The sequence below is a fragment of the Elephas maximus genome, chromosome 2 (genome assembly GCF_024166365.1).
Source record: "Elephas maximus indicus isolate mEleMax1 chromosome 2, mEleMax1 primary haplotype, whole genome shotgun sequence".
NCBI classification, from domain to species: domain Eukaryota; kingdom Metazoa; phylum Chordata; class Mammalia; order Proboscidea; family Elephantidae; genus Elephas; species Elephas maximus.
The window spans coordinates 117,296,279-117,322,322 of NC_064820.1; the positions used below are offsets into that span (position 1 = coordinate 117,296,279).

Below are 26,044 nucleotides of genomic sequence, written 5' to 3' on the forward strand. Positions count from 1 at the left end.
TTGCCTGAAAAACACAACAGCAGTGGCAGCATTTGCAGCAGCACATCTAGGAACACCCATGATCCTACAGAAGGTCCATCATTAATTATTATTATTTGCAGAAATGTTTATTTATGCATTATTGCTCACTAGGAACCAAAGACAAAGCAGAAATTAAAAATTACCATCACAAGTTAGAGCTCTTAATAAAAATCAGGGTTATTCTATAAGATTAAATAATGTTAGCACAAACAGTAAGTTAAATTCACTGACACCCAATCCTGTTTTCCTCTGATCTACAGAACTGGAGAAAAAATTAGCACTATGAAACTCAATCATGGTTTTAAAGCAGGCTGAGATTTATTTATCTCATGTGGACTTTCTTTTCAAGGGATTTTACTACGCTAAACACTCTGATGTTAGATACCAATTAATATTTCTAAATTAATGTATCTTAAAGATGATATTTAGTAACTAGAAGTACTGAAAGAACCAACATCAGAACCGATTCTTTATCAAGGTCACCACCTAAGAAACCACAGAAAAAGTTCCTTTCATTCGAATACACTAAGAATTTCATCTGAGAATAAATGCACAAACCATTTTATCAAACTTAGCCTTTCGTAGAAAAATATAATTGGTTATTTGAAAAGCTATATATACTAGGAAAAGTAAGCAGATTATGATAATTATTTCTTACCAAAGGCCCCGAAACCTTCAATAAATCTAACTTCTTTCTTTATGAACTCACAGACATCTTATTCAAATTATATATCCAGTGTTCCACTTTAATCCTCAGTGGTTAAGTACTTGCTACAACTGAGAGAGAGCATCTACAGATAATAAAATATTTGTAAAAATAAATGTGCATCATTAAATGCTTAAATGCTATTCAAAATTCATTCATGACCAACTATGAGCCAGATATAGTATAAGATACAAAGATGAACAAGACTTTCTATTTGTCCTCAAGGAACTATAGTAGGAAATGAGAAGTATTTTAATGGGGATTGTTTGGTAAAATTGCATTTTATTATGAAATATAATAAGCTGTTTAAAAAACAAGTCTGTGCATGCAACATAATAACCAAAATTTGTCACCTCAGATATTCCATAAGGGATAATAACATTCTAATTACGTTCAGAATGCCTGATGTCTGAGGTATCAGGCAAAGCACCCAAAGCCTCAGCAGGATAACCATATAATTAATGATCCCAACCAGGACACTGTGGAACACAAAAGGGAGTAAGACAGAAGTACTAAGCTTGATACAGTACCAGCACAACAGGCACGGGCTGGGGCTGCCTTGGGCAAACCAGGACACATTGTTACTCTAGATCTGAGGCAGAATAAGGTACTGGGAGTCCTCGTGGCTACAGTTTAGACATGGAAGACACAAAAAATGGGTTCCAGCTTCGGTTCCACCATTTAGTAATCTGTGAGTCCTGCAGCAAGCTGTGTAACCTATCTGTGCCTTAGTTCTCTCATTTGAAAACAATGTTAATAGTCCTTCCTCAAGGCTGTTGTAAAAATTCAGTGAAGCAATATGGGTAAATACTTAGCACAATGTCTGTCACACAGTAAAACATGTTTAATAAAAAATGGTACCTATCATTAGCTATTCTTATTATCCATGGTCCAGAAAAAAAAAACAGAGAAAAAAATACATACCCTAATCTCATTAGCACTACAAAACTCAATCATGGTTTTAAAGAGAGGGTCGAATGGATACAAGAACACAGAAGGCATCATTTTTATAGATGACTTGGGAAACTGGAAAAAAATTTTTTTTCTTTTTTATCATACTACACTTGTAGGGGTGGCCTTTCAAATAATTATGAATATAAAAAATAGATTCAAAAATATGCCAACCTCCAATAAGTGTCCTTAAAAAGCTCAGGAAAATTCCACTCTTTTTTTCCCACAATCTAACACTTTCAGAAATAAATATACCTCATTACTTGTTTTTATAAAAATATGAATAAGCAACATAATAGAATAACAAAAAAAAAAAATGTGAAACAGATTATAGAAATAAGCTAAGATCTAGTTTACTAAAGCTTCTCCTAACTAGCCAAGCCACATTACCAGGCACGAAAAGTATGCAGACAGCCTGCTCCACATGCTACAGAGACAAGACAGTGCAGCTATAAATCCCATCCCAGGACTGATTCAATTGCTGGCATTATTTTTGCTGCCTCTTTATTTCCAAGTTTTCAGGATTTTATGGGAGAAAATTGCTCAAACTTCACACTCAATACTCCAAGGTGAAAAGTATTCCTTTCCTCCACACCACTTAACTTTAATAAAAAACAAAATATTCTCAAACTTGAATTCATCTATGCCTGTTGGATTTAATGGATATGTTTGTCCCCCTTGGGCAATCTTTAAACCTCTGTCTCTAGGAGAATTAAGTACTATTAGGGGATCGAAATGAAATAAAATTCTAAGTCCACTGTGACATGACATTCAAAGGAAGATGGTAGATTACCCACCCAGTACTTGAACACTTATAAATACAATATATAGCATATGTTCACAAAACAATTCTTGGAAATAAAACACAATGGGCCCTCAGCAAATATTTTATATCGCCAACACCTGCTCAAATCCTCGCTGAACTTTATTTCTAAATGTCACCGTTTTTTATTGAATCAACGGAAATTTAAAAGAAGAAACAGAATAAACATCCAGAGAAGATCAGGGGAGTTAGAAAAATCTTTATAAAAAGCCTCATTGAGTTTTACATTAGCCAGGATGCTGTCAGTCTGCTTCGAAAGGGTGGTGGAATAATCTGTCACTAGACAACTTCAACCTGAGCAAAACTAAAAGACTGAAAATGTATACCCAGAAAAAGGAAAGAGAAAGAACAGTATGAATATTTTTTCTTAATGAATTCCATAATAAAGGAATCATGAATCAAATGCTAAGCACATTATCACATGGCTAATACATTCATTTTAAAAATGGGTTTGAAGTTGGAAGGAGTTTAGTCGACTAGTTCAATTTCCTTTATAATTCAGGGAACTCTTTTACAAAATTCTTGTTTGAACACTAGTGAGAGTAAGTTCTCCACTTTGGAAGAGAGTCAGTCAATGAATCTAAAGGTTTTAACTTATTTTAAGCTGAATTTTGTCCCGCTCTATAACTGCTACCTGTTTGCCAAATTCTAATTCCTAATGTATCCAAGAACTAATTTAGGGAGACTAACTCCCTACTACTTGTCAACATATTTCATCAGAAACAATTTTAAAAACTATTTGATTTACAATATGAATATCTAAAAATATCTATATTCTGGATTTTAATGAAGGAGAATTTAGTTTGTAAATTGGGAGTGGGAGTGAGGGGGACACTAACAACATTAAAAAACATGCCTGGTGGGAACAGTAGAGAACTAGGGAATGGTCAAAGAGAACAGCCCGTTTGTCATCCTGGTAAGTTTGCTGACATGAGAAAAGGTGGCTCTAGCATTGCTAGATTGCGCATTTTCCACATGAAGCCTCAAATTAAGATTTATGTCTGTGTGTGTGTGTGCGTGTGTGTGTGCATGTGTGTGTGCGTGTGTGTGTGTGTGTGTGTGAATTATCCCAATATTTAAAGTGTTGGCAACCAATTCAGTTTTTTAAAATACTGTATAGGAAAACAAAACAACTTTGTGGACTGGACTCAGCTGTGGCCCACCAGTTTGCAACTTCTAACAGTCTTATTTAAAAGTCCTATTTAAAGAGAAAATATCTATTAGTTACTATTCTAAACTGTAACATACATAAAGTGAAACAGCAACATACCATAAATGCTATCATATACTTGAAAGAAACAGGCCATAACAGTCTAAGATTCTCTGAATTTTAAGAGTGTGCACTGATGCAAGAGTCCCTTTTACATAAATGTAAAATTTGCATAGCAAATTAACCCTTTAAAGATAGCATTCTTAGTTGTCATTGTTTACAAGTTTAATACGTTTGATTTTTAAATTGCAAATTCAAAGAGTAAAACTCTAGCTAGGCAAGCTCAACTAGCTGGCAACATAATTTCTTTAACAACCAGCCTATAATCAACCTGGTTTTGTTATATTTTGTGACTTTTGCTAATGCATGCTAGAGAATCTATCATTTCTCGTGTAATGCCATCCCCTAGTGTTCTCCTAATTCATGAGCAAGCATGGTCAACTGTCAATAAAAGGATCATGTATTTGATAACAGGTCTCCAGATCATATGATTGAACCAACTTTTTTTAAAGGGCTAATGTTACAAATTGAAAATGCGGAGATTAATTATCATCTTTGAAAGCCATTTAAAGTTTTAAAATAGCTTTTGTAAAGATCTATTTAGAATCAATGAGATTTCATTTAATTCTTATTGGCAAAAAAGAACAAAAGAGCCATTATATGCATATCCTTATTAAAATGCTCAGAATTATTTTGATTTTTTACATCCAGAACATGCTACTTTGGACTCTATGCCAAACATACAAAAACAGTCAGGATTAAATTGGATGTGAAATAACAAAAGATTTATATCAAATACAAATAAACATTTCAATAAACTTACAGTCTAAGGGAGTAGAGGAGATATGACAACCAGATGCTTAATTTAAACCATTGATAGAAATAGTATCTTCTTTTCATAAATCACTTGGATTTTATTTGCATTCAAAAGCAATGGTAAATGTCAAATGACTACTAGACCATCCTTTTCAGCACAAGAAAATATCATGCTGTTTAACTTTCTAAACACAAACAGTGCTTTTACAAAAACAAAGAAAAGGAGCAGCATGTCTTAGTCACACAGATAGCTGCTCAATGCTTAAAATACTTAAAAGCACCATGAGCATAACAGTAACAATCTTCAACTACTATTTATTGTAAATTTTGAACTTCAAAAATGTTAACAAATATGATTTTTTTAAAATCTAGGATGAATGCCATATACAAAGATCTTAATAGCTTAGCATCATCATGTGAGGAATTAAAGCAATATTAAACATAGATCCTTTTAATATGTTATGTATAAAATAACATATGAAGTTTCTAGTATGCTTTCATTATAAAAGAAAATGAGTTGAATAAAAAATTAAGAATCTTACACATATATGTCAATTGTGTGAATCCCAGCGGTAAAATGGAAAATGTGAACAAACAGAACTTAATTAACTCATTAGCCATTTGCTTTTTCTTTTTTGTCCTAAATCAGTTTTTCACTGTAGCAATGATGGAAAAAATACATCCATCCGAAAAGTGAAAGAAAAGTCAAATAAATGGCCTAAATTTAATAGGAACTGTATGACCTTCCCCTTAACAAAAGATGTTGAGGGGGTTAAACGAAAATGTGTGTAAAATGTCTTATCAATTACCTGAGTAAGAAAGGTTACTTCCCTCTTCTCTATCCTTAAAAGACTCACTCTTATCTCACTCATTAAGTCTTATGTCACCTAAAGAGAGCAGCTGGGACTCCGTGTCCCACAGTCTGAGACACAGTACTAAGCATTTAGTAGGGGGTTAATAAATGCTTCCTGATTTACTGGAGGATAATAATAATGAACAAATGTAAAACAGAAGCTAATTGATAGGCTAAATGCATTAGTGCATTCCAGTGCCCTCCATATGAAAGGTTACTAACCCATCTCAGCTAAGTGCTAAAATTATAATTAAGTCTGACGGGAAGTCCTAGATTTATACCAATATAATTACAAATATTGCTTAGCTTAGTATTACAGTGTGGCAAGAACAATGAGATGAGTAATTTAGATGATACTGCAAAGTGGGTTTTAATGTTTGAAACTTCTATTACAGTATACTGGATAAGTGCAAGTACTGTAATTAAAACCTAAAAGAGTCTGATCTTTAAAACTCTACTGCTCAACCTCATTAAAATGCATGTTTTCTCAATTAATCCAAACTTTTCCATTAAAAACATAAAAATACTCTTTCATTCCTTGCAAATAAATCTCTATAGTAGACATATTTATGATCAAATACCAAATATCCATTAAAGTTAAAAAAAAAAAAAGATTGAAATAGAGTTTGAATACATGGAAGCTAACAAGGAGAACGAAAGCTGAAGTGAGGTCGGCTTCCTTTTTCATTTGTAAATTTCCAGTTATGGCTAAATAAGCATTTGAAGAGCTTGACGATTAGAAATCCCTGAAAAGTTTTTGTTTAAATGATATAAATCCTAAGTAAAATGTTTACTTAGGAGATAATTTATATAATCTCCTATGGACTATATCTTATTTACCTTTGTATTCTCTAATTACTGGCTCTGTCACACTTGTCAGGTATTCTGTAAATTCTTGTCAAATAAAAGGTAATCATTTTCATAATCATTTTGTTCCAGAAATGGTTTTCTCCTTTTAATTTACTGCATTAGCAAGATGTTTACCTCAAAATTAAGCTAATGTTAAACACATAAAACCACAGGATAATATTTTTTATGGCCTTAATTTTATCATCTGTTCTGAAAAACACTTTTTAAAATTATTTTAAATTGCCATATTATTAACTCTGTAGAAGCACACTGATTTCAGAGAACAATTTTACCTTTTAAAATTTATATCATTCAGATTTTTGTATATTTCATATATTAACTGTTACTCAAAAACAAAAAACATTTTAAATAAATGATTAAAGTGCCCATTCTAGATGAACGAAATTTCCAAGAAACATTTTACTAAGAGCCAAATCAAAGGTTATTACATAATTTAAACAGTAATTCAAAGTAATTTAAGACAATGTCACTAGAATTTACCATAATTTAGAAAACTGGAGTCCACATGAGTTTAATTTTAAAGTAAAAGAGGAAATTAAAAGTATGAGGGGGTCTTGAATTTAAAGGATTTACTGACACAAACTTAATAAATTCTTGCTCTTATTTATGAAACATATTTAAATCAAAATAGGTTCTAAGTTTAGCTAACAGTGCATTGTACTTTGGAAGCAAAACACGTTTGATGGCCTATCTTAAAAAAACAAAACTTGTAAAGTTACTGGTCAGGAATCTTGCCTCATGCCTGCATGTAAGGCCCTTCCTGAGCTAATCAGAAGTGCTACTGCTAATAAGCCACTGTTTTCACTATAAAAGTCTACTTCCAAGGTTTTCCTATACCTTTTTGTTCCCTCACACAACATTTCAAAGAAAAATGGGTTTATTGTTGTTTAAAAGAAAAGGCTTCCTATTTCACACGTTTTAACACAATATATTGAACTGTCCACCACATGACTTCTGTTTTGAAAACAAATTATGTTTTTACAGAGAACAAAATGTCATCCTTAAAAAAGGGTCGGAACACGTTTGAGATATTTTCTCAGAATCATTTGCCTTGATAAGTGAACAGTGCATCAATCACAAAAGCTGCAAAAGTAGTACAGTGGCAAATAAACAATAAATCTTGGATGGGAGATAAGCAAAAACTTCAACAGATTGCTGTTGCTATAATTGTTCAGGCAAACATTTGATTCAAAGCACATAAAAATCTTTTTGTAAACATAAGCAATGGATGGATTGAAAGTATACATCTAAATGGTTTTCAAGTTTTAAGCATATCAGTTTGAAAAGGCATGGCTGCATTCAATTTTACTTAACGTTGATGTGCCTTGTTATAATGATAATTAGTATTTGGTACATAGAATACATGTTTCCCTCTGGAAAAGTGTTTTTAAAATGGTACAATGGTTACCTGTCATTTATGATCCAGTTCAGACAGAGATTGAGAGAGCTAAGATTTTTGCACCTCTTGACAATTTCCATCACGGTTTCATTATCCAGTTCAGTGATATGACGCAGGTCCAAGCTGGAAAGGTTTCTTAGCTGAGATAAATAAAAGATGGAAAAGTTAAACCTTCCATTAATTCTCAAGAATTATAAATACAGCTTATTACAAGGCAGAGTGTCACTGTACAATATTCAAAACAGAGTAATACTCTAGAATCATTTAATTAAACTCTGTTTAATATTTACATACTAAATTAGAAATGAATTCAGAAACCTATGGTGACCTAAACTTCAATGTATGAATTTCAACAAACATTAAAATCAGATTTCACTGAGGCATCATAGAAATCAAAAGTTAGCAATCTATGGTCTAACAGGAGGGGAAACCTTTAAATACATTACATTAAATACCTACAGTCTGTTGGTCTGATGAGCTTATTCTAACATTGTTCAATTTCAGATATTTATCTTCATAATAATGGCATCTCTATAGGTTTTCTCATTTTAAAAGATGAAATATGAGAAAGTGGTTAACTCGGGGATATTTTGATGATATTTTATCAATGTACTCTGAATTGTACTATAATGGATGTGTTTCTTCACATGGAAAGCAATATAAGCCATTGTTCAAGAAGTAAAGACTTTCTTCAGGTAACGCCTCCTCATTTCTTCACTTCCTCTAGGCCTTTCCTGAAGTTTCCTCTCTTCCTCTGATTAAGGAAGAAGAAAATTAATAAAATCATTCACATAAAGGCGGTGGGATCATAATTATCATCTTCAAATAAGTTACAGTTTCAAATAAAACATTTTTGCCTATTACCATGCAAAGAATTAATCTGGAGGCATGTGGTAGACCAAATAATGACCCCCCATAAATGTCTACACCTTTGCAGATGTGACTAAAGTTAAGGATCCTGAGATGGGGAGATTATCCTGGATTATCCAAGTGAACACTCAATCTAATCACACGAACCCTTAAAAGTCAGACAAATGTGATGGAAGAAGAGGCAGAAGATATTCAAAGTATGGCAGGGATTCAACCTGCCTTGTTATTAATTCTGCTCTGTATTTATTACCCCTAAAAGTAACATTTCTTATCCTTCCAACAGAGCACAAAACTCATACATAAGGAAACAGATTTACTTCAGCTTTCAAATCTCATCATTCTACTGAGATCTTAAGTATTTTACTCAGATTCATTCAACTCTCATTTTTTTCATGAGCTGACAGTCACTCACTAAGCTCACATGGCCTTCCCTAGAACCATTTTGCCCAGCTCAACTTGAAATATGACAATATCCAAAGGCTAATTCCCAGTAACCAGCATCATTACAAGACACTTATCTAGCACCTCTACGGGATGTGGCATTTTTATTCAAAATTCCACACAAACAGCTCTGTCAAATTCATAACATTCCTTCCCTTCCTGCGGGAATTTCATAATCGTGCCCTCCAGTGTTTCATAAAAAGCTACGTTAAACAATCCTTCAAAGTCTGAAACAAATACTTACATTTAGAAAACTGACATTTTAATTAAATTTACTTTCCTTATAATTCAGTGGTAGTGCTGGGTTATACAAATCACAGAGGATTTGAATAAGCAAAGCCTTACAAGATCTTCTAAACGCTTCACTCCAATTTTTAAACATTTAGTAAGGTATTCTGAAAGAAACCCAAGTCAGTATGTAGAATGTAGATAATCAACTTTCAGTTTAATAGGGCTTTTATTGGAAAACGTATGACTTCTAACCAATTCACGTTAAAGACTAAAATTAGCCAATGACTAGTATGGCCATGTACTTAAATATAAAATGAGACACTAAAACGTTGTCTAGGAAACAAAGGCTTTGAGGATTATAAAAAGACCTCAAATGGCTCCCAAATTTCCTTAAGACCCTGGAAAAGTAAAAAATGAAACAACTGCATAAGAGGACTCACAGTACCTTGGCAAAGGCAGTAAGGATGTTCTAGTCTTTCAGGCTAACAAGGATAATTTATGTGAGGCCAGTTAGAGGTGATATTTTTTTTTAAAAGAATAAAAACTACTGTATAGCAAAATATGTCAAATCCCAATTAACAGCTAAATCACTCCTTAACAGCCTTGCAGATGTTGGCTCTACTGAAACTGGGTTTCTAAACAATCAGTTGTAATCTTTAAAGAACAAAATCAAGAGTTAAGACAGGCAGCCTTGTTGGTGAAGGGTTTCTGTGGCTGTAGATCAGCACCACACACTCATCTGACAAACACACCTTTCTTGCTACCAAGGCGGACCAGGGGAGAGACCAAAGGCACAGGGAGACAGACAGGTGAAAGAAAGGCAGCTGGAGGAAGCCAGGGAGAGCTTCCTGTTAAGGACAGAGAGGGACAGTCAAGGAAAAAGGTGAAAAGGTTTTAGCACAGGTCTTGCATGGTAAAAACTGAAAAGAAAAAAAAAAAAGTAAAGAAACTAAGACTTCTGGGAATGGAAAGGAAAGGGGCAGAGAAGGATTTTTTTTTTTACCTGAGCAAAGGTACCTTTATGAGGTCTGATATCAACATTTAGAAAAGAACTTGGATGAACAAGGGAGAGAAGAAAGGGTATCTCTTTTGCTCGTCTCCTGGACTTGAACACTAACAGGTCAGCTGCTAACCAAAAGGTCCACAGTTCGAATCCATCAGCCACATCGTGTAAACCCTGTGGGGCAATTCCACTCTGTCCTATAGGGTCATTATGAGTCAGAACTGACTCAGCGGCAACGGGTATGGTCTTGAAAGCTACGTCCACAATAGCTACCATTTTAATTCTCTGACACCCTCTCTGTTTATTCTCTTCTAGCCATTGCCTTCTTAATCATGCTGGGCTTCTGTCTCTGCATTATTGCCAAAACCAAGGCCTGTTTGGTTTTGCCATTCTTTCACTGAATCTGACATCTTTCAACATCTTATTCAAACACTAATTTGCTTTCTAGAACACTTTACTGTTCTTCTCCTCAGAGCTATTCCTTTTAATTCCTTGCGTCATCACCAGACAGATCAATCTTGTTTAAACAACTGTGATCATATCTCTCACCTGCTCCAACACCTTTAAGAAGCAAAACCTTTTCAAATGCAAAAACGAATTCCAGGGCTTTCCTATCAAGGCCCTTCACCTTCCATCCCTGCCATTCCTTGAAATCCACTAAACCAGCTCAAATCTCTTTCTCTAAATTCTGAGAAGTTAAAATTCCTCTCACTTCCATCTTTTTGCTATTGTGAATAATGATGCAATGAACATGTGTGTGCATATGTCTATTAGTGTGACAGCTCTTATTTCTCTAGGATATATTCCTAGTAGTGAGATTGCTGGATCGTGTGGTATTTCTACTTCTAGCTTTTTAAAGAGGAGCCATATCGTTTTCCACAGTGCTTATACCATTTTACATTCCCATCAATAGTGCATTAAAGTTCTAATCTCCCCGCAACCTTTCCAACATTTGTTATTTTCTGTTTTTCTGATTAGTGCCAGTAATGTCGGGGTGAGATGGTATCTCATTGTAGTTTTGACTTGCATTTCTCTAGTGGCTAATGATTGCAGGCATTTCCTCATATGTCTGTTATCTGCCTGAATGTATTCTTTGGTGAAGTGTCTGTTCATATTCTCTGCCCATTTTTTGATTGAATTATTTGTCTTTTTGTTCTTGAGGTGTTGAAGTATTCTATGGTTTTAGAGATTAGACCCTTGTTGGGTATGTCATAGCCAAAATTTTTTCACAGTCTGTAGGTTCTCTTTTTACTCTTTTGGTGAAGTGTTTTGATAAACGTAAGTGTTTAATTTTTCGGAGCTCCCAGTTATCTAGTTTATCTTCTGGTGTTTGTGCATTGTTAGTTACGGTTTGTATTTTATTTATGCCATGTATTAGGGGCCCTAGCATTGTCCCTATTTTTTCTTTCATGATTTTTATCATTTTTGTCTTTCCCTTCACCAAAACTAACACTTACCTACTATCTAGTTAATGATTTTTCCCTTCCCCAACCCTCTCCTCCCTCATAACCATCAAAGATTGTTTCTTCCTGTAAAATTTTTCTTGAGTTTTTACAATACTGGTCTCATATAGTATTTGTCCTTTTGTGATTGACTTATTTCACTCAGCATAACACCCTCCAGATTCATCTATATTGTGAGGTATTTCACAGATTCATCATTGTTCTTTACTGTTGTGTAGTATTCCATTGTTATTCATACCATAATTTGTTTATCCATTCATCTGTTGATGGGCACTTAGGTTGTTTCCATCTTTTTGCTATTGTGAATAATGCTGCAATGAACATAGGTATGCATATATCTATTCATGTGATGGCTCTTATTTCTCTAGGATATACTCCTAGGAGTGGGATTGCTGATAGTACAGTATTTCTAGCTTTTTAAGGGAGCATCACATTGTTTTTCATAGTGGTTGGGTACCAGGCTGTTCTGACTACCATGGCTGTATAGTAGATTCTGAGATCAGGCAGTGTGAGGTCTCCTACTTTTTTCTTTTTTTTCAATAACGCTCTGCTTCTCTGGGGCCTCTTTCCTTTCCGCATGGTACATATACACAACAGAATACTGTGCAACAATAAAGAACAATGATAAATCCGTGAAACATCTCCCAACATGAATGAATTTGTAGGGCCTTATGCTGAGTGAAATAAGTCAATCACAAAAGGACAAATATATGAGGCCACTATTATAAAGCTCAAGGAAAAGTTTAAATACAGAAAAGAACAATCTTTGATGGTTACTAGGGAGGGGAAGGGTGGGGAAGAAAAATCACTAGATAGTAGACAAGTGTTAACTTTGGTGAAGGGAAAGACAGCACACAACATAGGAGAAGTCAGCATAACTTGACCAAGGCAAAGTCATAGAAGCTTCACAGACAGATCCAAACACCTTAAGAGACTGAGCTACTGGGGCTGAGGACCTTGGTCTCCAGAGACATCTAGGTCATTTGGCGGAACAAAGTTCGTGAAGAAAATGTTCTGCGTCCAACTTTGGTGAGTAGCATCTGAGGTCTTAAAAGCTTCCAAGCAGCTAAGATACATCTATTGGTCCCCTCCTATCTGGAGCAAAAGAGGATGAAGAAAGCTAAAGACAAGGAAAACATTAGTCCAAAGGACTAATGGACCACATGAATCACAGCCTCCACTAGCCTGAGCCCAGAAGAACTAGATCATGCCGGGCTACCACCACTTATAGCTTTGACAGGGATCACAATAGAGGGTGCCGGACAGAGAGGGAGAAAAACGTAGAAAAAAATTAAAATTCACACACATACAAAAAAGACCAGACATACTGGTCTGACAAGAGATTGAATGAGCCCCCAAGACTATGGCCCCTGTATATACTTTTAACTCAGAACTGAAGCCACTCCTAATGTCCACTTTTTAGCCAAAGAATAGGCAGGCCCATAAAACAATAACACACATGAGGAACTTGCTTCTTAGTTCAATCAAGTCTATGAGACCAAATGGGCAACGCCTGCCCAAAAGCAGAGAAGAGAAGACAGGAATGGACAGGAAAACTGGACGAAGGGACATGGGGAACCTGGGGTGGAAAGGGAAAGGGGGGATTGCTGACACAATGCAGGGATTACAATTAATGTCACAAAACATTCTGTGTATAAATTTTTGAATGAGAAACTAATTTGCACTGTAAACTTTCACCTAAAGCACAAAATTTTTTAAAAATTGCTCTCACTTCACTCATTTTACTCCAATAACTTAGAAGTGTTCCTTCTTCTCTCCCTTCCACTTATTTAAATACCCAGTTTAAATCTCATCTTCTCCATAATGCTTTCCTGATTACTTCAGAGACAGGAGAAGTTCATGAGTCTCGGAAATATATAGCCTCAGCAAATTATTAACTAGGAAGTCCCCGACAGATGTATGCCCTTTAAATGAGCATCATTATTGGCAGCAGCTGCCAAAAGATTAAGAGAGCAACTAATTGGGAGTCCCTTCTTTGCCTTCTTATCTTCTTCATCTTCCCTTTCCTATTCCCCTCCCCTTTCCCACCTATCCTTTCCTCTCCTACAGCTCAGGACTAATCTCTCTTTCCAAATATCTGAAATCTACTCTTAATGCTGGAGCAGGTACAGATCTGGCTCCAGGGCAGTAACTGTGTTGCATTTTCATCCATTCATTTACAGGCACTTGTTTCCTGAGCACCCTTGTAATGTGGCAGACACTATCCCTTCCTGCCAAAGCAGTGAATCGAACCTTGGGCTGCTCATCAGGATCACTGAGGGACTTTTATAAAAAAAAACATTGATGATAGGCCCCAATGTTGCAGACTGAATTGTGTACCCCAAAAAGATATGTTGAAGTCCTATCCCCCAGCACCTGTGAGTGTAATGTTGTTTAAAAATAGGGTCCTTCAAGATGTTATCAGTTTACTTAACATGAGGTCATACTGGTGTAAGGTAAGACCTAATTCTATATGACTAAAAAATATGACTGGTGTCCTTAAAAAAGAGGAGACCGTACACAGAGACAGGCAGGCAAAGGAAGTACATCATGTAATGCTGTAGCTGCAAGCGAAGGAATGTCTAAGGAAAGTAGGAGCCACTAGAAGTTTTTGCGCAGGAGTGCGATCGTTTTAAAAAGATCATTCTAGCTTGGTTGAGTCTAGAATGCAGGAGCAAAGGTAAATGCAGAGAGAGGCTACTGAAATAACTTAGTCAAGAAATATCAGTTACTTGGAGCAGAGTGATGGTAGCTGGAGGTGGTATGAAGTGATCAGATTCTGGATATATTTTGAAAATAAAATTAACAGAATTTCCTGGCAAGTAAATTATGGAGAGGAGGCAAGGATGATCTCAAGATTTTTGGTTTGAGCAAATGAAGGTAGAACTGCAGTTAACTAAGATGGCTTGGAGATGGGTGGGAAAAGACAGTTTTGTTTTGAATATGTTATACCTGACACGTCTATGAGATACGAAAGAGAGATGGCAAGTAAATGTGGGAGTCATCAGCACAGAAATGGCATTTATACTTTTAAATTTAATATACAAATGTATTAATTATATGCCTGTTATAGTCATTAGATTGGCTAGGTATAATCACAGTAACCTTACAATTTATCCAGATCAGATCAGAACCATTGCTGTCAAGTTGATTCCAACTCATAGCGAGCCTATAGGACAGTGTAGAACTGCCCCGTAAGGTTTCCAAGACTGTAATCTTTACGGAAGCAGATTGCCACACGTCTTTTTCCTATGGAAGGGCTAATGAGTTCAAACAGCAGACCTTTTAATTAGCAGCCGAATGCTTAACCAGTGCACCACCAAGGCTCAATTTATAGTGAATTAAAAAAAAATAAATTCACACATACAAGCATACATACCCTTAGTAATAAAATATAATACATAAGGGTAGCACAAGTCTAAAAAAAAAAAAAAAAAGATTAACAATAATAGTGTTCTTGAGCCACCCAGGACAGTTTTAAGGCTGGCTTTATTAGCCTATAAAAACCCTGGTGGTGTAGTGGTTAAGAGCTACGGCTGCTAACCAAAATGTGAGCAGTTCCAATCCACCAGGTGCTCCTGGGAAACTCTACGGGGCAGTTCTACTCTGTCCTATAAGGTCGCTATGAGTTGGAACTGACTCAACAGCAACAGGTTTTTTTTAAATAAAAGCATAATTCAGCCTTCACGGCTCCAGTGAACCTCCTCTGTAAAGCTTTCCAGGGATGCTCAAAAAGCAAGAGATTCTGTCCTCTGTACACCCACTGATGTTGCTCATTCCTCCACCACAGCATTAAACACACTGCTTTACAATCTGGTCTAATTAAGTGTACGTTCCTCCCACTGGAGTCAAAAGCAAGCTACTGCAAGTCAGGGACCACGTCTTATGCATGTTTGTGTCACCGGTGCCTTACACAGTACTAAGTGCATCCAAGGCATTTATTAAATGCTTATTAATAAATGAATAAATTTGTAATCGGATCAAAACTTTAAAAGATAATGTAATTTATTTAAGTTACCAGAAACCGAGTCTCTGTTCTTCTAACTCTATCAAATGCAGGTATGCAGCTCTGATGCTACATGCTTTTAAAAGTGTTATTATATTTGAACATAAATTTCACTAATATGTAAGCATTAAATAATAAAAAACAATATTCTCATCCCTCACAAAATTAACAGTCATTTCAGAACAAGAAGCATGACCAGCTCTATTTACATATTTGTTCTTAAAATACAGAACATTAAAAAAAAAAAAAAAAAGCCTTTGTAAGTTGCCAGAGTTTTGATGTGTGTGGCAGGAATTTTGAGTAGTTCACCAAAATTTTAATCACTGTCTTCTGCTGCAGAAATGTGAATTTGTTAATTGGATTTCTGCTTTTTACTACACCATTTCAGAACGGATGCTCCGCAACTCCTCCTTCACTCTGGCAGGCAGCACAGCCTCTAATTGACTTTTTTCTGGGACTTTTCTTTCCACCAAATCCCTTTCTTTTCTCCATATGAGATTTCCGGAGCTCATAACGAACTACAAACAGCACTTAAAGTTAGCAGCACTAAGCCGTCCTGTCACTCTTTTACCCAGCAGGAGCTAAGAATCAGAACTTCACTTCAATTAAAAAATAAAACATTCACAGTGTTTCACTTAAATGAGAAAAAAAAAAAAAAACCCAAAGCTTAAATAAATTAAGGGTAAATTAAGTCAAATGTGAATGCAAGCAAGGAAAGACTGCTTCATCTAATTGGACCGCTCGTGTACTTCTCTCTCTCATTTCCTTATACCAAGTTCAGAGTCTACAAAAAAAAGATACAGTTCATGGAATTTTGAACTAATTTCAGTCACTTGCACCCACATATCACACTTCAGTGGGTCAAGAGTTTTGGAAATATATTCTAAGTGAGAGCTTTACAACCTTATCTTTTTTCTGAAGTAGCAAAATAGCTAAAATATCATTAGTCCATCACAAAAGCTTATCATCCCCAAGCCAAATGACCTGTACATTGGCCCCTTGATGATACACTGTCCATTAAAGCGTAACAGTCAAATTATTTTACTCTTTGTTTCTGAAAATGCTAAGGTGTAAAACAGATTTTGAACTTAAAAGGATATATTCTGGCATATATTTTTATTTTCTGGCATTCCAAAAATGCTATAGAATTGTTACACTCCAAAATGTCTTTTTTTTTTTTTCTTTTTTCTTCCTGGTTTAAGAGTTCAGGTTGGCAGTTCGAATCCACTAGCCACTCCTTGGAAACTCTATGGGGCAGTTCTACTCTGTCCTCTAGGGTCTCTATGAGTCAGAATTCACGGCAACAGGTCTGGTTTTGGTTTGGTTTAGAATATGCAATTGGGACTCTGATGTACATTCAAAATCTTTCTTTGATTCTTACATTCTCATTTATGGGCCTCAGCCTAAAGCTAAAGCTCACAGTAAAGTGTTGCAATCAGTCGACGGCAACAGGTTTAGTTTTTGGTTTACTCTGCGGCCAAGTAACAGTTTCAGAGTAATAAACTTCTAGCTTTTGAGCTAAAAAGCACTGACACACAGGATGATAACCACCAGCTCAACCACTCCCCCTCTCAGGCCTTCCACACTACCAAAAGAGATTTCCTAATAGGTAGAGAAACATCATGAGGCACCTGTAAAACAGGCTCCTGTAGTTTCCATCCGGGGTTTACCACTTAGGTCTGGATCACCCTAAGTCACGTGGGAAGAATCCAGGTAGTCTATGCATTCATCAGGGCTTTCTCTCCTCCCAAACTTTAAGCCATTTTTATGAAAAGAAACACCCCAAAACATATTTATGAGTAACTGTCCCCCAAGAAGTCTCCAAAAAAAGCCACAAATATTCCTTCCAGGTAAGTGCGATATTAACGATCTAAAAATGAATCAACCAAATCACCCACACTTTGAGAAGGGAACCAAGAATCTGATTCTAAAAGAAACCAGGATCCAGGTTTAGAAAAAATACTATTTCTTCTACAGTCTTCATTTCGGGCATTAAACTAGATTTAATTTTTCATGGCCATTATCAAGTGCTGCAATCACCTACGACAGCGAAGAAATGAGCACGTCCCAGGTGAGAAATATCTTAAAAGGCTCAAATTTTTTACTAAGTTTTTATGTAAGGATGCATAATCAAAATCCAACTCAGGAACTCTCCTAACACTGAGTCAGATCCCATTTGTTTTACTTGAATCATTCCAAGTAGCAACAGCATTTAGTTTACAGTGCATTTAAATTTGGATTGGTAAGTTTTTACTTCAAAACTCCCCTAAACACACTCAAAGTTCAGAGCTGGAAGTCAATAATCTAAAATTCTAGGTTAATGACTATGCTGTAGGCAGTAAATCAATTATCAATAAGAAGTGGTAATCAAAAATAAGGTCTTTATGGATTTTTCCTTGATATTAAGTAACATCAAACTTAAAATATTATCGCAAAAGTAGAGGATATATTTTTTCCAAAATAAACTTAAAAAGTTCTATAACTTTGATTTAGATATTAATGCACAATTTCTGATACAAATAATTATCTCTCTATAATCCTGTTCTCTTAACCAATTTTGTCCATCTATGAGTTCCAAAGCTTCATTCAATTGAAAAGAAGTTTAAAATAATATTGGGTGTCCATCTAAGGTAATTTATGATTTACTACTAAATAATTTACATCACTTATACCTTTTCACATCAGTAAAAAGCATTACCAAAATTTTGGGAAATTAAAAAATAAACAGAAATACATGATAATATACAACAGTTTTTTAATTGTCACTCAAAACCATCCAAGATATTTCCCCTCAAATACCCAGCTCACAACAATTCTTATTTAGTCAAATATTTTTCTCTGTATTTGCCTGAGGGGGTTGTATTTACGGACTATAGTATTGAGAAAACATTTAAATTTTACTCTTGCTTGGGAGCCTGTATAAGAGCTGTCTTTCCGTAATTATGCAGCTACCCCTCTAGCCTAATCTTAGGACTCACCATGGCCTTTTGGCTCCATTATTAACTGTCATGTAACTAGCTGCCCTATCTCTCTAATTACAGCCCTGCTGGCATAGTGGTTAAGTGCTCCAGCTGCTAACCAAAAGGTCAGCAGTTTGAATCCACCAGGCATTCCTTAAAACTCTATGTGGCAGTTCTACTCTGTCCTACAGGGTCCCTGTGAGTCAGAATCGACTTGATGGCAATGGGTTTTTTTTGGAGGGGGTCAGGACAGAGGTATGGCTAGTGGTAGTCTATGAAGAGTCAACTCTAATTTAAATCTTATGTACAATTCCGTTCTTCATGCTTTGATCCCTATTGTTTTTAAGATTCTCTAAGAAGAAATAAGTATCAGTTATCTTCTCTTAAATCTCCTCTCATGTAAGAAGCTCAGAATGATGCAGAATGGAAGGTGTATAGTCAGGGTCTAACTAGGAAAACAGAAACCACTATAATTTCTTAAATTACATGAATGAAATTTCATTAAGGGAGTTGTTTACTCTGATGAAGGAGAAGCTGAAAAGACAAACTAAGGATGGTAGGGTAAACCAGAGATTTGGCAAGAGCACAAATCTACCAACACCTCTAGGCTAGAGGGTCAAAAGGAAGTGGCAATGCCACTGGCAACCATAGGTCACAATCACCCAAGACAAGCTGGACCTGCAGTAGACCTATCCAGGGCTGGAACCGTGAAGGAGATAAAGTCACTGTTGAAATGCTAAGTCAGAGAGGAAGGGAGAGAAATACCCTAGCTTCTCCGTTCCTTTCACCTTCCTGTCTCCTACTAAATGCAGCCTGCAGAGTAAAGAAAGAATCTGAGGCCAAACAGGTCCAGGACTAACCCAAAGGAAAAACACAGAAGAGGGAGGGGAGGTAAAGGATTTCGCAAAGCTACACTAGTCAATATAAATGGAGTTCTTTATAACAACCCAGGAGCAGGAATAATTGCGAGTATTACCGTACCCTGCCTGAGAAACCTAAGATGCTGACCAACTTTGTTTTCTCCTTTGAGCCAGATGAAGGCTGTAACAGTCGTAAGTTGAGTTGCTTTTTCAGGCACATGAGTATTATTTCACTTTTAAGGATCCAAAGTTGATAGCCAATTGTATGTTGAAAGAATACCCAAGATCAAACATAATTTTGAACAGTACCTCTAATCAAACAATACATTTCCTCTAGTGAATAAAACAGAGAGCGCTTCAGTGGGTAGAATATTTCCTTGGCAGGGGGTGGGGGGGAAACTTGACCAGTCATCTCACTGGGATAGAATCAATTGAAGGAAAGTCGACAGTAGGGTAAGCAGACATGCTCTTGAAGGTTTTGTAAATACATTGTGATCAACAGCTTTTGTGTAAATGCCTGTGATACCTCTGGGTTGGAAAGCAAACATGTGAAGAGCTCAGTTGCCTTTAGTTAATGGACTCTATTATTGGGTGAGCGTGTCAGGAGAATTTCAGAACACATATCCATACTAATTCATAAATAATTTAATTTATGACTAATCGAGAGTTCCTATGGAAATGAATTCCCTATATTCAAAGAACCCAACTACAATAAAAACAACATAATTTATCTTCTTTCAGTATCCAGAAGCTCCTATTGAATCTAGATCATCATTATAAACATCATGCAACATTAAACAAAATTGTAAAAAAAAAAATTTGATTTTTTGGATTCTGTATAAGTAAAAATTGACAGTCTGTGAGTGTATACTGTAAGTATGTATATGAATGAATGTATAATATGTACACAAACAGGCACTTCAATGTGGCTGTTACGGTTAAGGTTGTGTGCCAATTTGGCTGGGCCAGGATTCTCAGTGGTTTGGCAGTTATGCAATGATGTAATTTGGCAGGAACATATGATGTAGTTATCCTCCATTTTCTGATATAATGTAATCACCTTCATGATGTGATCTGATCTGATCAGCCAATCAGTTCTAAGGGGAGTATCCTCAGGGGTGTGGATTACATCCAATATATATGGACATTCTGGCAAAGCTAGCTAGCTTTTGATCACTCTAGATTCTGCATCTGGTTTATCATCATCTGACCCCCAGGTCTTGGGACTTGAGCCAGTGGCCTTATTGCCTGCTGATTATATGCTGTCTTACCTGCCAATATCGCATTTGTCAACCTCAACAGCCCCTGAGCCGGAACCCTGCTATCTGACCTGCCAATCCTGGGTCCATCAGCCCCTGCAAATATGTGAATCAGAAGAAGCTTCCATCCTGACCTACAGACTTGGAACTTGCCAGCTCTACAACTGCATGACCATTTCCTTGAGATGACTCTCTCTCTCTCTATATATATACACACACACATACATACATATATATTTCACTGGTTTTTCTTCTCTAGAGAGCCTGGACTAAAACATTTAGTACCGAGAGTGGTTCTAGAGAAACAAAATTGTAAGGATTAGTTTTCTAAATTGGTTCTCAAGTCTGGTTAGTCTTAAAGATGTTGATGACTAGGCTTCCAGTAGTAAAGAGGCCATTGCCAATCCACGGCATTCAGGTGACAATAGCAATATGCAAAATATAGCCACCACTAGATAAAGTATTAGTAAAAAGAGAGGTTCTAGATGATTGCATGTTTGATACTTTTCTACAATTTTGTCAGAATTAGAAGATTAAGGAAGCTGGTTAGTTGGTTCTACTTTGGTTAAACAATATGGTAAAAGAGATGAGCTCAGGGCTTCAGAGTCACAGCTCAAAGGCTGCATAAATGACCTCAAAGTTGCCACTTATGCCCTGAAAGAAAGCCTTATTTCTTGTAATAACAGAGCTGACATTGCCAAAAACCAAACACAGAGTCTTATTATAAGAGTGGCTAAATTACAATGCCAATAGAATTCTCAACTTCAAATGGTATCTGAAGTTAAAGTAAGGGCACTGATTGGGAAGAAATGCAATACTGAAACTTGGGATGGGAACATATGGGCAGATAATCAGGAAGCTGAGCCCCTAAGTTCCACCGACTCATTCCTGCTAACAAAACCAGCCCTCTCACTCCCATATGAAGAGACTACTCCATCTTCGTCAGCCAAGCCACCCCCCACTGTAAAACCATTATCTCCTCCACACTCATCTGATGAGATTAAACCAGCTTTGTCTAAAAGGCCTTTGTCTTGAGATATCACCTGGGGTGCCATCTGAGTTATCCCATGGGGAGGCACTTGAATCATTGCCTGTGGCACCACCTGAGGCAGATGCCTTACGAGATATTGCTGACTGTTCTCACAACACATCCCCACCACCCATTTCTGCTTCTAAACCTGTAACTAGACTAGGGTCACAGCAAGCTGCAAAAGGTGAAGTACAAAGTGTGACTCAGGAAGAGGTAAGTTACACCCAAAAGAATCAGTTGACGTTTCTAATATGCACAAACAGAAACCTGGGAATACGTGTGGGAATGGCTATTAAGGGGGTGGGATAACGGTGCAAGGAACATAAAGTTGGATCAGTCTAAGTTTATTGACATGAGCCCAGTTGTTGTTGCTGGGTGCCGTTGAGTTGGTTCCAACTCATAGCACCCCTACACACAACAGAACAAAACACTGCCTGGCACTGCGCCATCCTTACAATCATTGTTATGCTTTAGCTCACTGTTGCAGCCACTGTGTCAATCCACCTTGTTGAAGGTCTTCCTCCTTTCCACTGACCCTGTACTCTGCCAAGCATGATGTCCTTCTCCAGAGACTCATCCCTCCTGACAACATGTCCAAAGTATGTAAGACACAGTCTCGCCATCCTTGCTTCTAAGGAGCATTCTGGCCACACTTCTTCCAAGACAGATTTGTTCGTTCTTTTGGCAGTCCATGGTATATTTAATATTCTTCACAAACACCACAATTCAAAGGCATCAACTCTTCTTCGGTCTTCTTTATTCATTGTCCAGCTTTCACATGCATATGATATGATTGAAAATACCATGGCTTGGGTCAGGCGTACCTTAGTCTTCAGGATGACACCTTTGCTCTTCCATGGCTGTTGATTGTGGATCCAAGTAAAATGAAATCCTTGACAACTTCAATCTTTTCTCTGTTCATCATGATGTTGCTCATTGGTCCAGTTGTGAGAATTTTTGTTTTCTTTATACTGAGGTGTAATCCATACTGAAGGCTGTGGTCTTTGATTTTCATCAGTAAGTGCTTCAAGTCCTCTTCACTTTCAGCGAGCAAGGTTGTGTCGTCTGCATAACGCAGGTTGTTAATGAGTCTTCCTCCAATCCTGATGCCCTGCTCTTTTTCATATAGTCCAGCTTCTCAGATTATTTGTTCAGCATACAGATTAAACAGGTATGGTGAAAGAATACAACCCTGATGCACACCTTTCCTGACTTTAAACCAATCAGTATCCCCTTGTTCTGTCCAAACAACTGCCTCTTCATCTATGCAAAGGTTCCTCATGAGCACAATTAAGTCTTCTGGAATTCCCATTCTTCACAGTGTTATCCATAGTTTGTTAGGATCCACACAGTCGAATGCTTTTGCATAGTCAATAAAACACAGGTAAACATCCTTCTGGTATTCTCTGCTTTCAGCCAGGATCCATCTGACATCAGCAATGATATCCCTGGTTCCACATCCTCTTCTGAAACAGGCCTGAATTTCTGGCAGTTCCCTGTCGATATACTGCTGCAGCCATTTTTGAATGATCTTCAGCAAAATTTTGCTTGCATGTGATATTAATGATATTATTCTATAATTTCCACATGCAGTTGGATCACCTTTCTTGGGAATAGGCATAAATATGGATCTCTTCCAGTCAGTTGGCCAGGAAGCTGTCTTCCATATTTCTTGGTATAGACGAGTGAGCACCTCCAGTGCTGCATCTGTTTGTTGAAACATCTCAATTGATAGTCCATCAATTCCTGGAGCCCAGTAAGCACTGATTTTTCATTCAATGTTTCAGAGGTAAGGAAAGGATCTAATAGCTTATTTGGTTGATTCACTGAAACACGGATTATATGGTAGCCTACAGGAAATCAAGCTAAAGTACCAGACCTGCCTTGGTATACTACAGAAGAAGGTATCCAAAGGCTTAGGTAAATTGGCATGTTAGAGTGGATTTTTCAGGTTAGACCCACAGAGCCACCCATGGAGTACCCAGAGGACACACCTTTTATCACAACAGTGAGGGACAAACTTGTGAAGAGAGCCCAGCACCCTTGAAGACTACTGTGGTTGTTATTTTATGTAAGTCAGATTTGACAGTAGGAACTGCCCTACTACACCAAACTACAATGGAGCTGATTGGATCCCATGATGGTAGGGGCCAAGTAGCAGCATTCAATTGACAAGGAAAAGATGGGCATGGTTACCATAACGCACAGCAGAGTCAAAGCAGTAATCAGAATAGTCTGACTCATGTGGACTTATGGTGTTGGCTACTTAGTCATGGTGTCCCTAGGACTGAAACAGATAGGAAATCTATTAATATTCACTTGATTGATACAAGCAGAAGAATTCTAGGTCAAGTAAACAGCAGCCTAACACAAATTGCCAGAATAGAAAGTCACGACCCCTCAATTAATTCCCAGTCTTAAGCCAGTTTACAGATCCACAACCCATTGAATGAAGGGGGGGGGTCAGTCCCCCTGAGGAATGACCCCCACTACACTGCCAAAAATCTATATTGGTAATCCTTGTCCAAGTCTTCCCCAAAGGGATCTATGGCCTTTCTGGAGAATGACTATTCATTGGAGAAAAGGATAGTCTGTTCAGAGATTATGCATACTGGCTCTGAACTGACACATAATTCTAGTAGACCCACAATTTCACTGTGGCCCACCAGTCAGAGTGGTGGCATATGGAGGTCAGGTTATATGGAGTCCTAGTTTAGGATCATGTCACAATGGGCCCCATAGGTCCTCCAAACTCATCTTGTAGTGATTTCCCCAGTTCCGGAATGCACAATTGGAACAGATATACTCAGTAACTGGCAGAACCGCTATACTGGATCCGTGACAAGGGGAATGAGGGCTATTACCGCAGGAAAAGCCAAGTGGAAGCCACTAGAACTGCCCTTACCTAGGAAAATAGTAATCAAAAGCACTACGGCATTCCTAGAGGGATTGAAAGATGCAGGGGTGCTGATTCCCACCACATCATCATTTCACTCGCCTATTTGGCCTGTGGAAAAAAAAAATGAGTCTTGGAGAATGACAGTGGATTACTGTGAACTTAACCAGGTGGTGGGAGTCCTGGTGGGGGAGTGGTTAAGAGTTCAGCTACTAACCAAAAGACTGGCATTTAGAATCCACCAGCCACTCCTCGGAAACTATATGGGGCAGTTCTACTCAGTCAGAATCAACTTGATGGCAACGGGTTTAGGTTTTTGTTTTGTTTAACTAGGTGATGACTCCAATTGAAGCTGCTATTCTAGATGTGGTCTCACTGCTTGACAAAATTAATACAACTCCTGGTACCTAGTATGCAGCTGTTGATATGGCCAGTGCCTTTTTCTCGATTCTGATACCAAAGGAACACCAGAAACAGTTTGCCTTCAGCTGGCAAGGCCAGCAATACACCTTCACTGTCCTACTTCAGAGCTATATCAACTCTCCAGCCCTATGTCATAATTCAGTCTGCAGTCTTTCCCTTCCACAAAACACCACACTGGTCCATTACATTGATGACATTATGGTGAATCCACCTAGGAAGGAAGACACATCAATGCGCCAATGACTCTGGACTTATTGGTAGAACATTTGCTTGCTAGAGGGTAGGAAATTAACTTGACAAAATTCAGCTGCCTTCTACCTCAGTGAAATTTCTAGGGATTCTGTAGTGTGGGACATATCAAGATATTCCTTCTAAAGTGAAGAATAAGTTATTGCATCTGGCTCTTCCCTCAACAAAAAAGGAGGCACACCTGATAAGCCTCTTTGGATTTTGGAGGCAACGTATCCCACATTTGAGTGTGTTACTTTGGCCTATTTATCAAGTAACTCGAAAAGCTGCTAGCTTTGAGTGGGGCCCAGAACAAGAGAAGGCTCTCAACAGGTTCAGGTTGTCATGCAAGCTGTTCTGCCACTTGGGCCTTATGATCCAGCTGATAAAACACTTGGAAGTGTCTGTGGCAGAGAGAGATGCTGCCTGAAGTCTTTGGCAGGCCCCTGTTGGTGAATCACTGTACAGACTCTTAGGATTTTGAAGTAAAGCCCTGACATCCTCTGCAGATAAATACTCTCCTTTTGAGAAAGAGCTTTTGGCTTGTTACTGGGCTTTAGTAGAAACCAAACGCTTAACCAGAGGTCACCAAATCACTATGTGGCCTGAGCTGCACATCATGAACTAGGTGTTGTCTGTCCCACAGATCCAGAAAGCAAGACCTGCACAGCAGCCTTCCATCATTAAATGGAAGTGGTATATATGAGGTTAGGCTCAAGCAAGAC

At 37.3% G+C, this 26,044-nt stretch overlaps 1 protein-coding gene across 2 annotated transcripts in view; it reads right to left on the minus strand.

The window, feature by feature from the left end:
• FBXL17 (F-box and leucine rich repeat protein 17) overlaps positions 1-26,044 on the minus strand; it is a 595,501-nt gene that overhangs the window by 381,736 nt on the left and 187,721 nt on the right. For both annotated transcript variants that reach the window (XM_049857839.1, XM_049857830.1), the window contains one exon: positions 7,659-7,789. In XM_049857839.1, the coding sequence (XP_049713796.1) occupies positions 7,659-7,789 (131 nt within the window). The remainder of the gene's footprint in view (positions 1-7,658; positions 7,790-26,044) is intronic.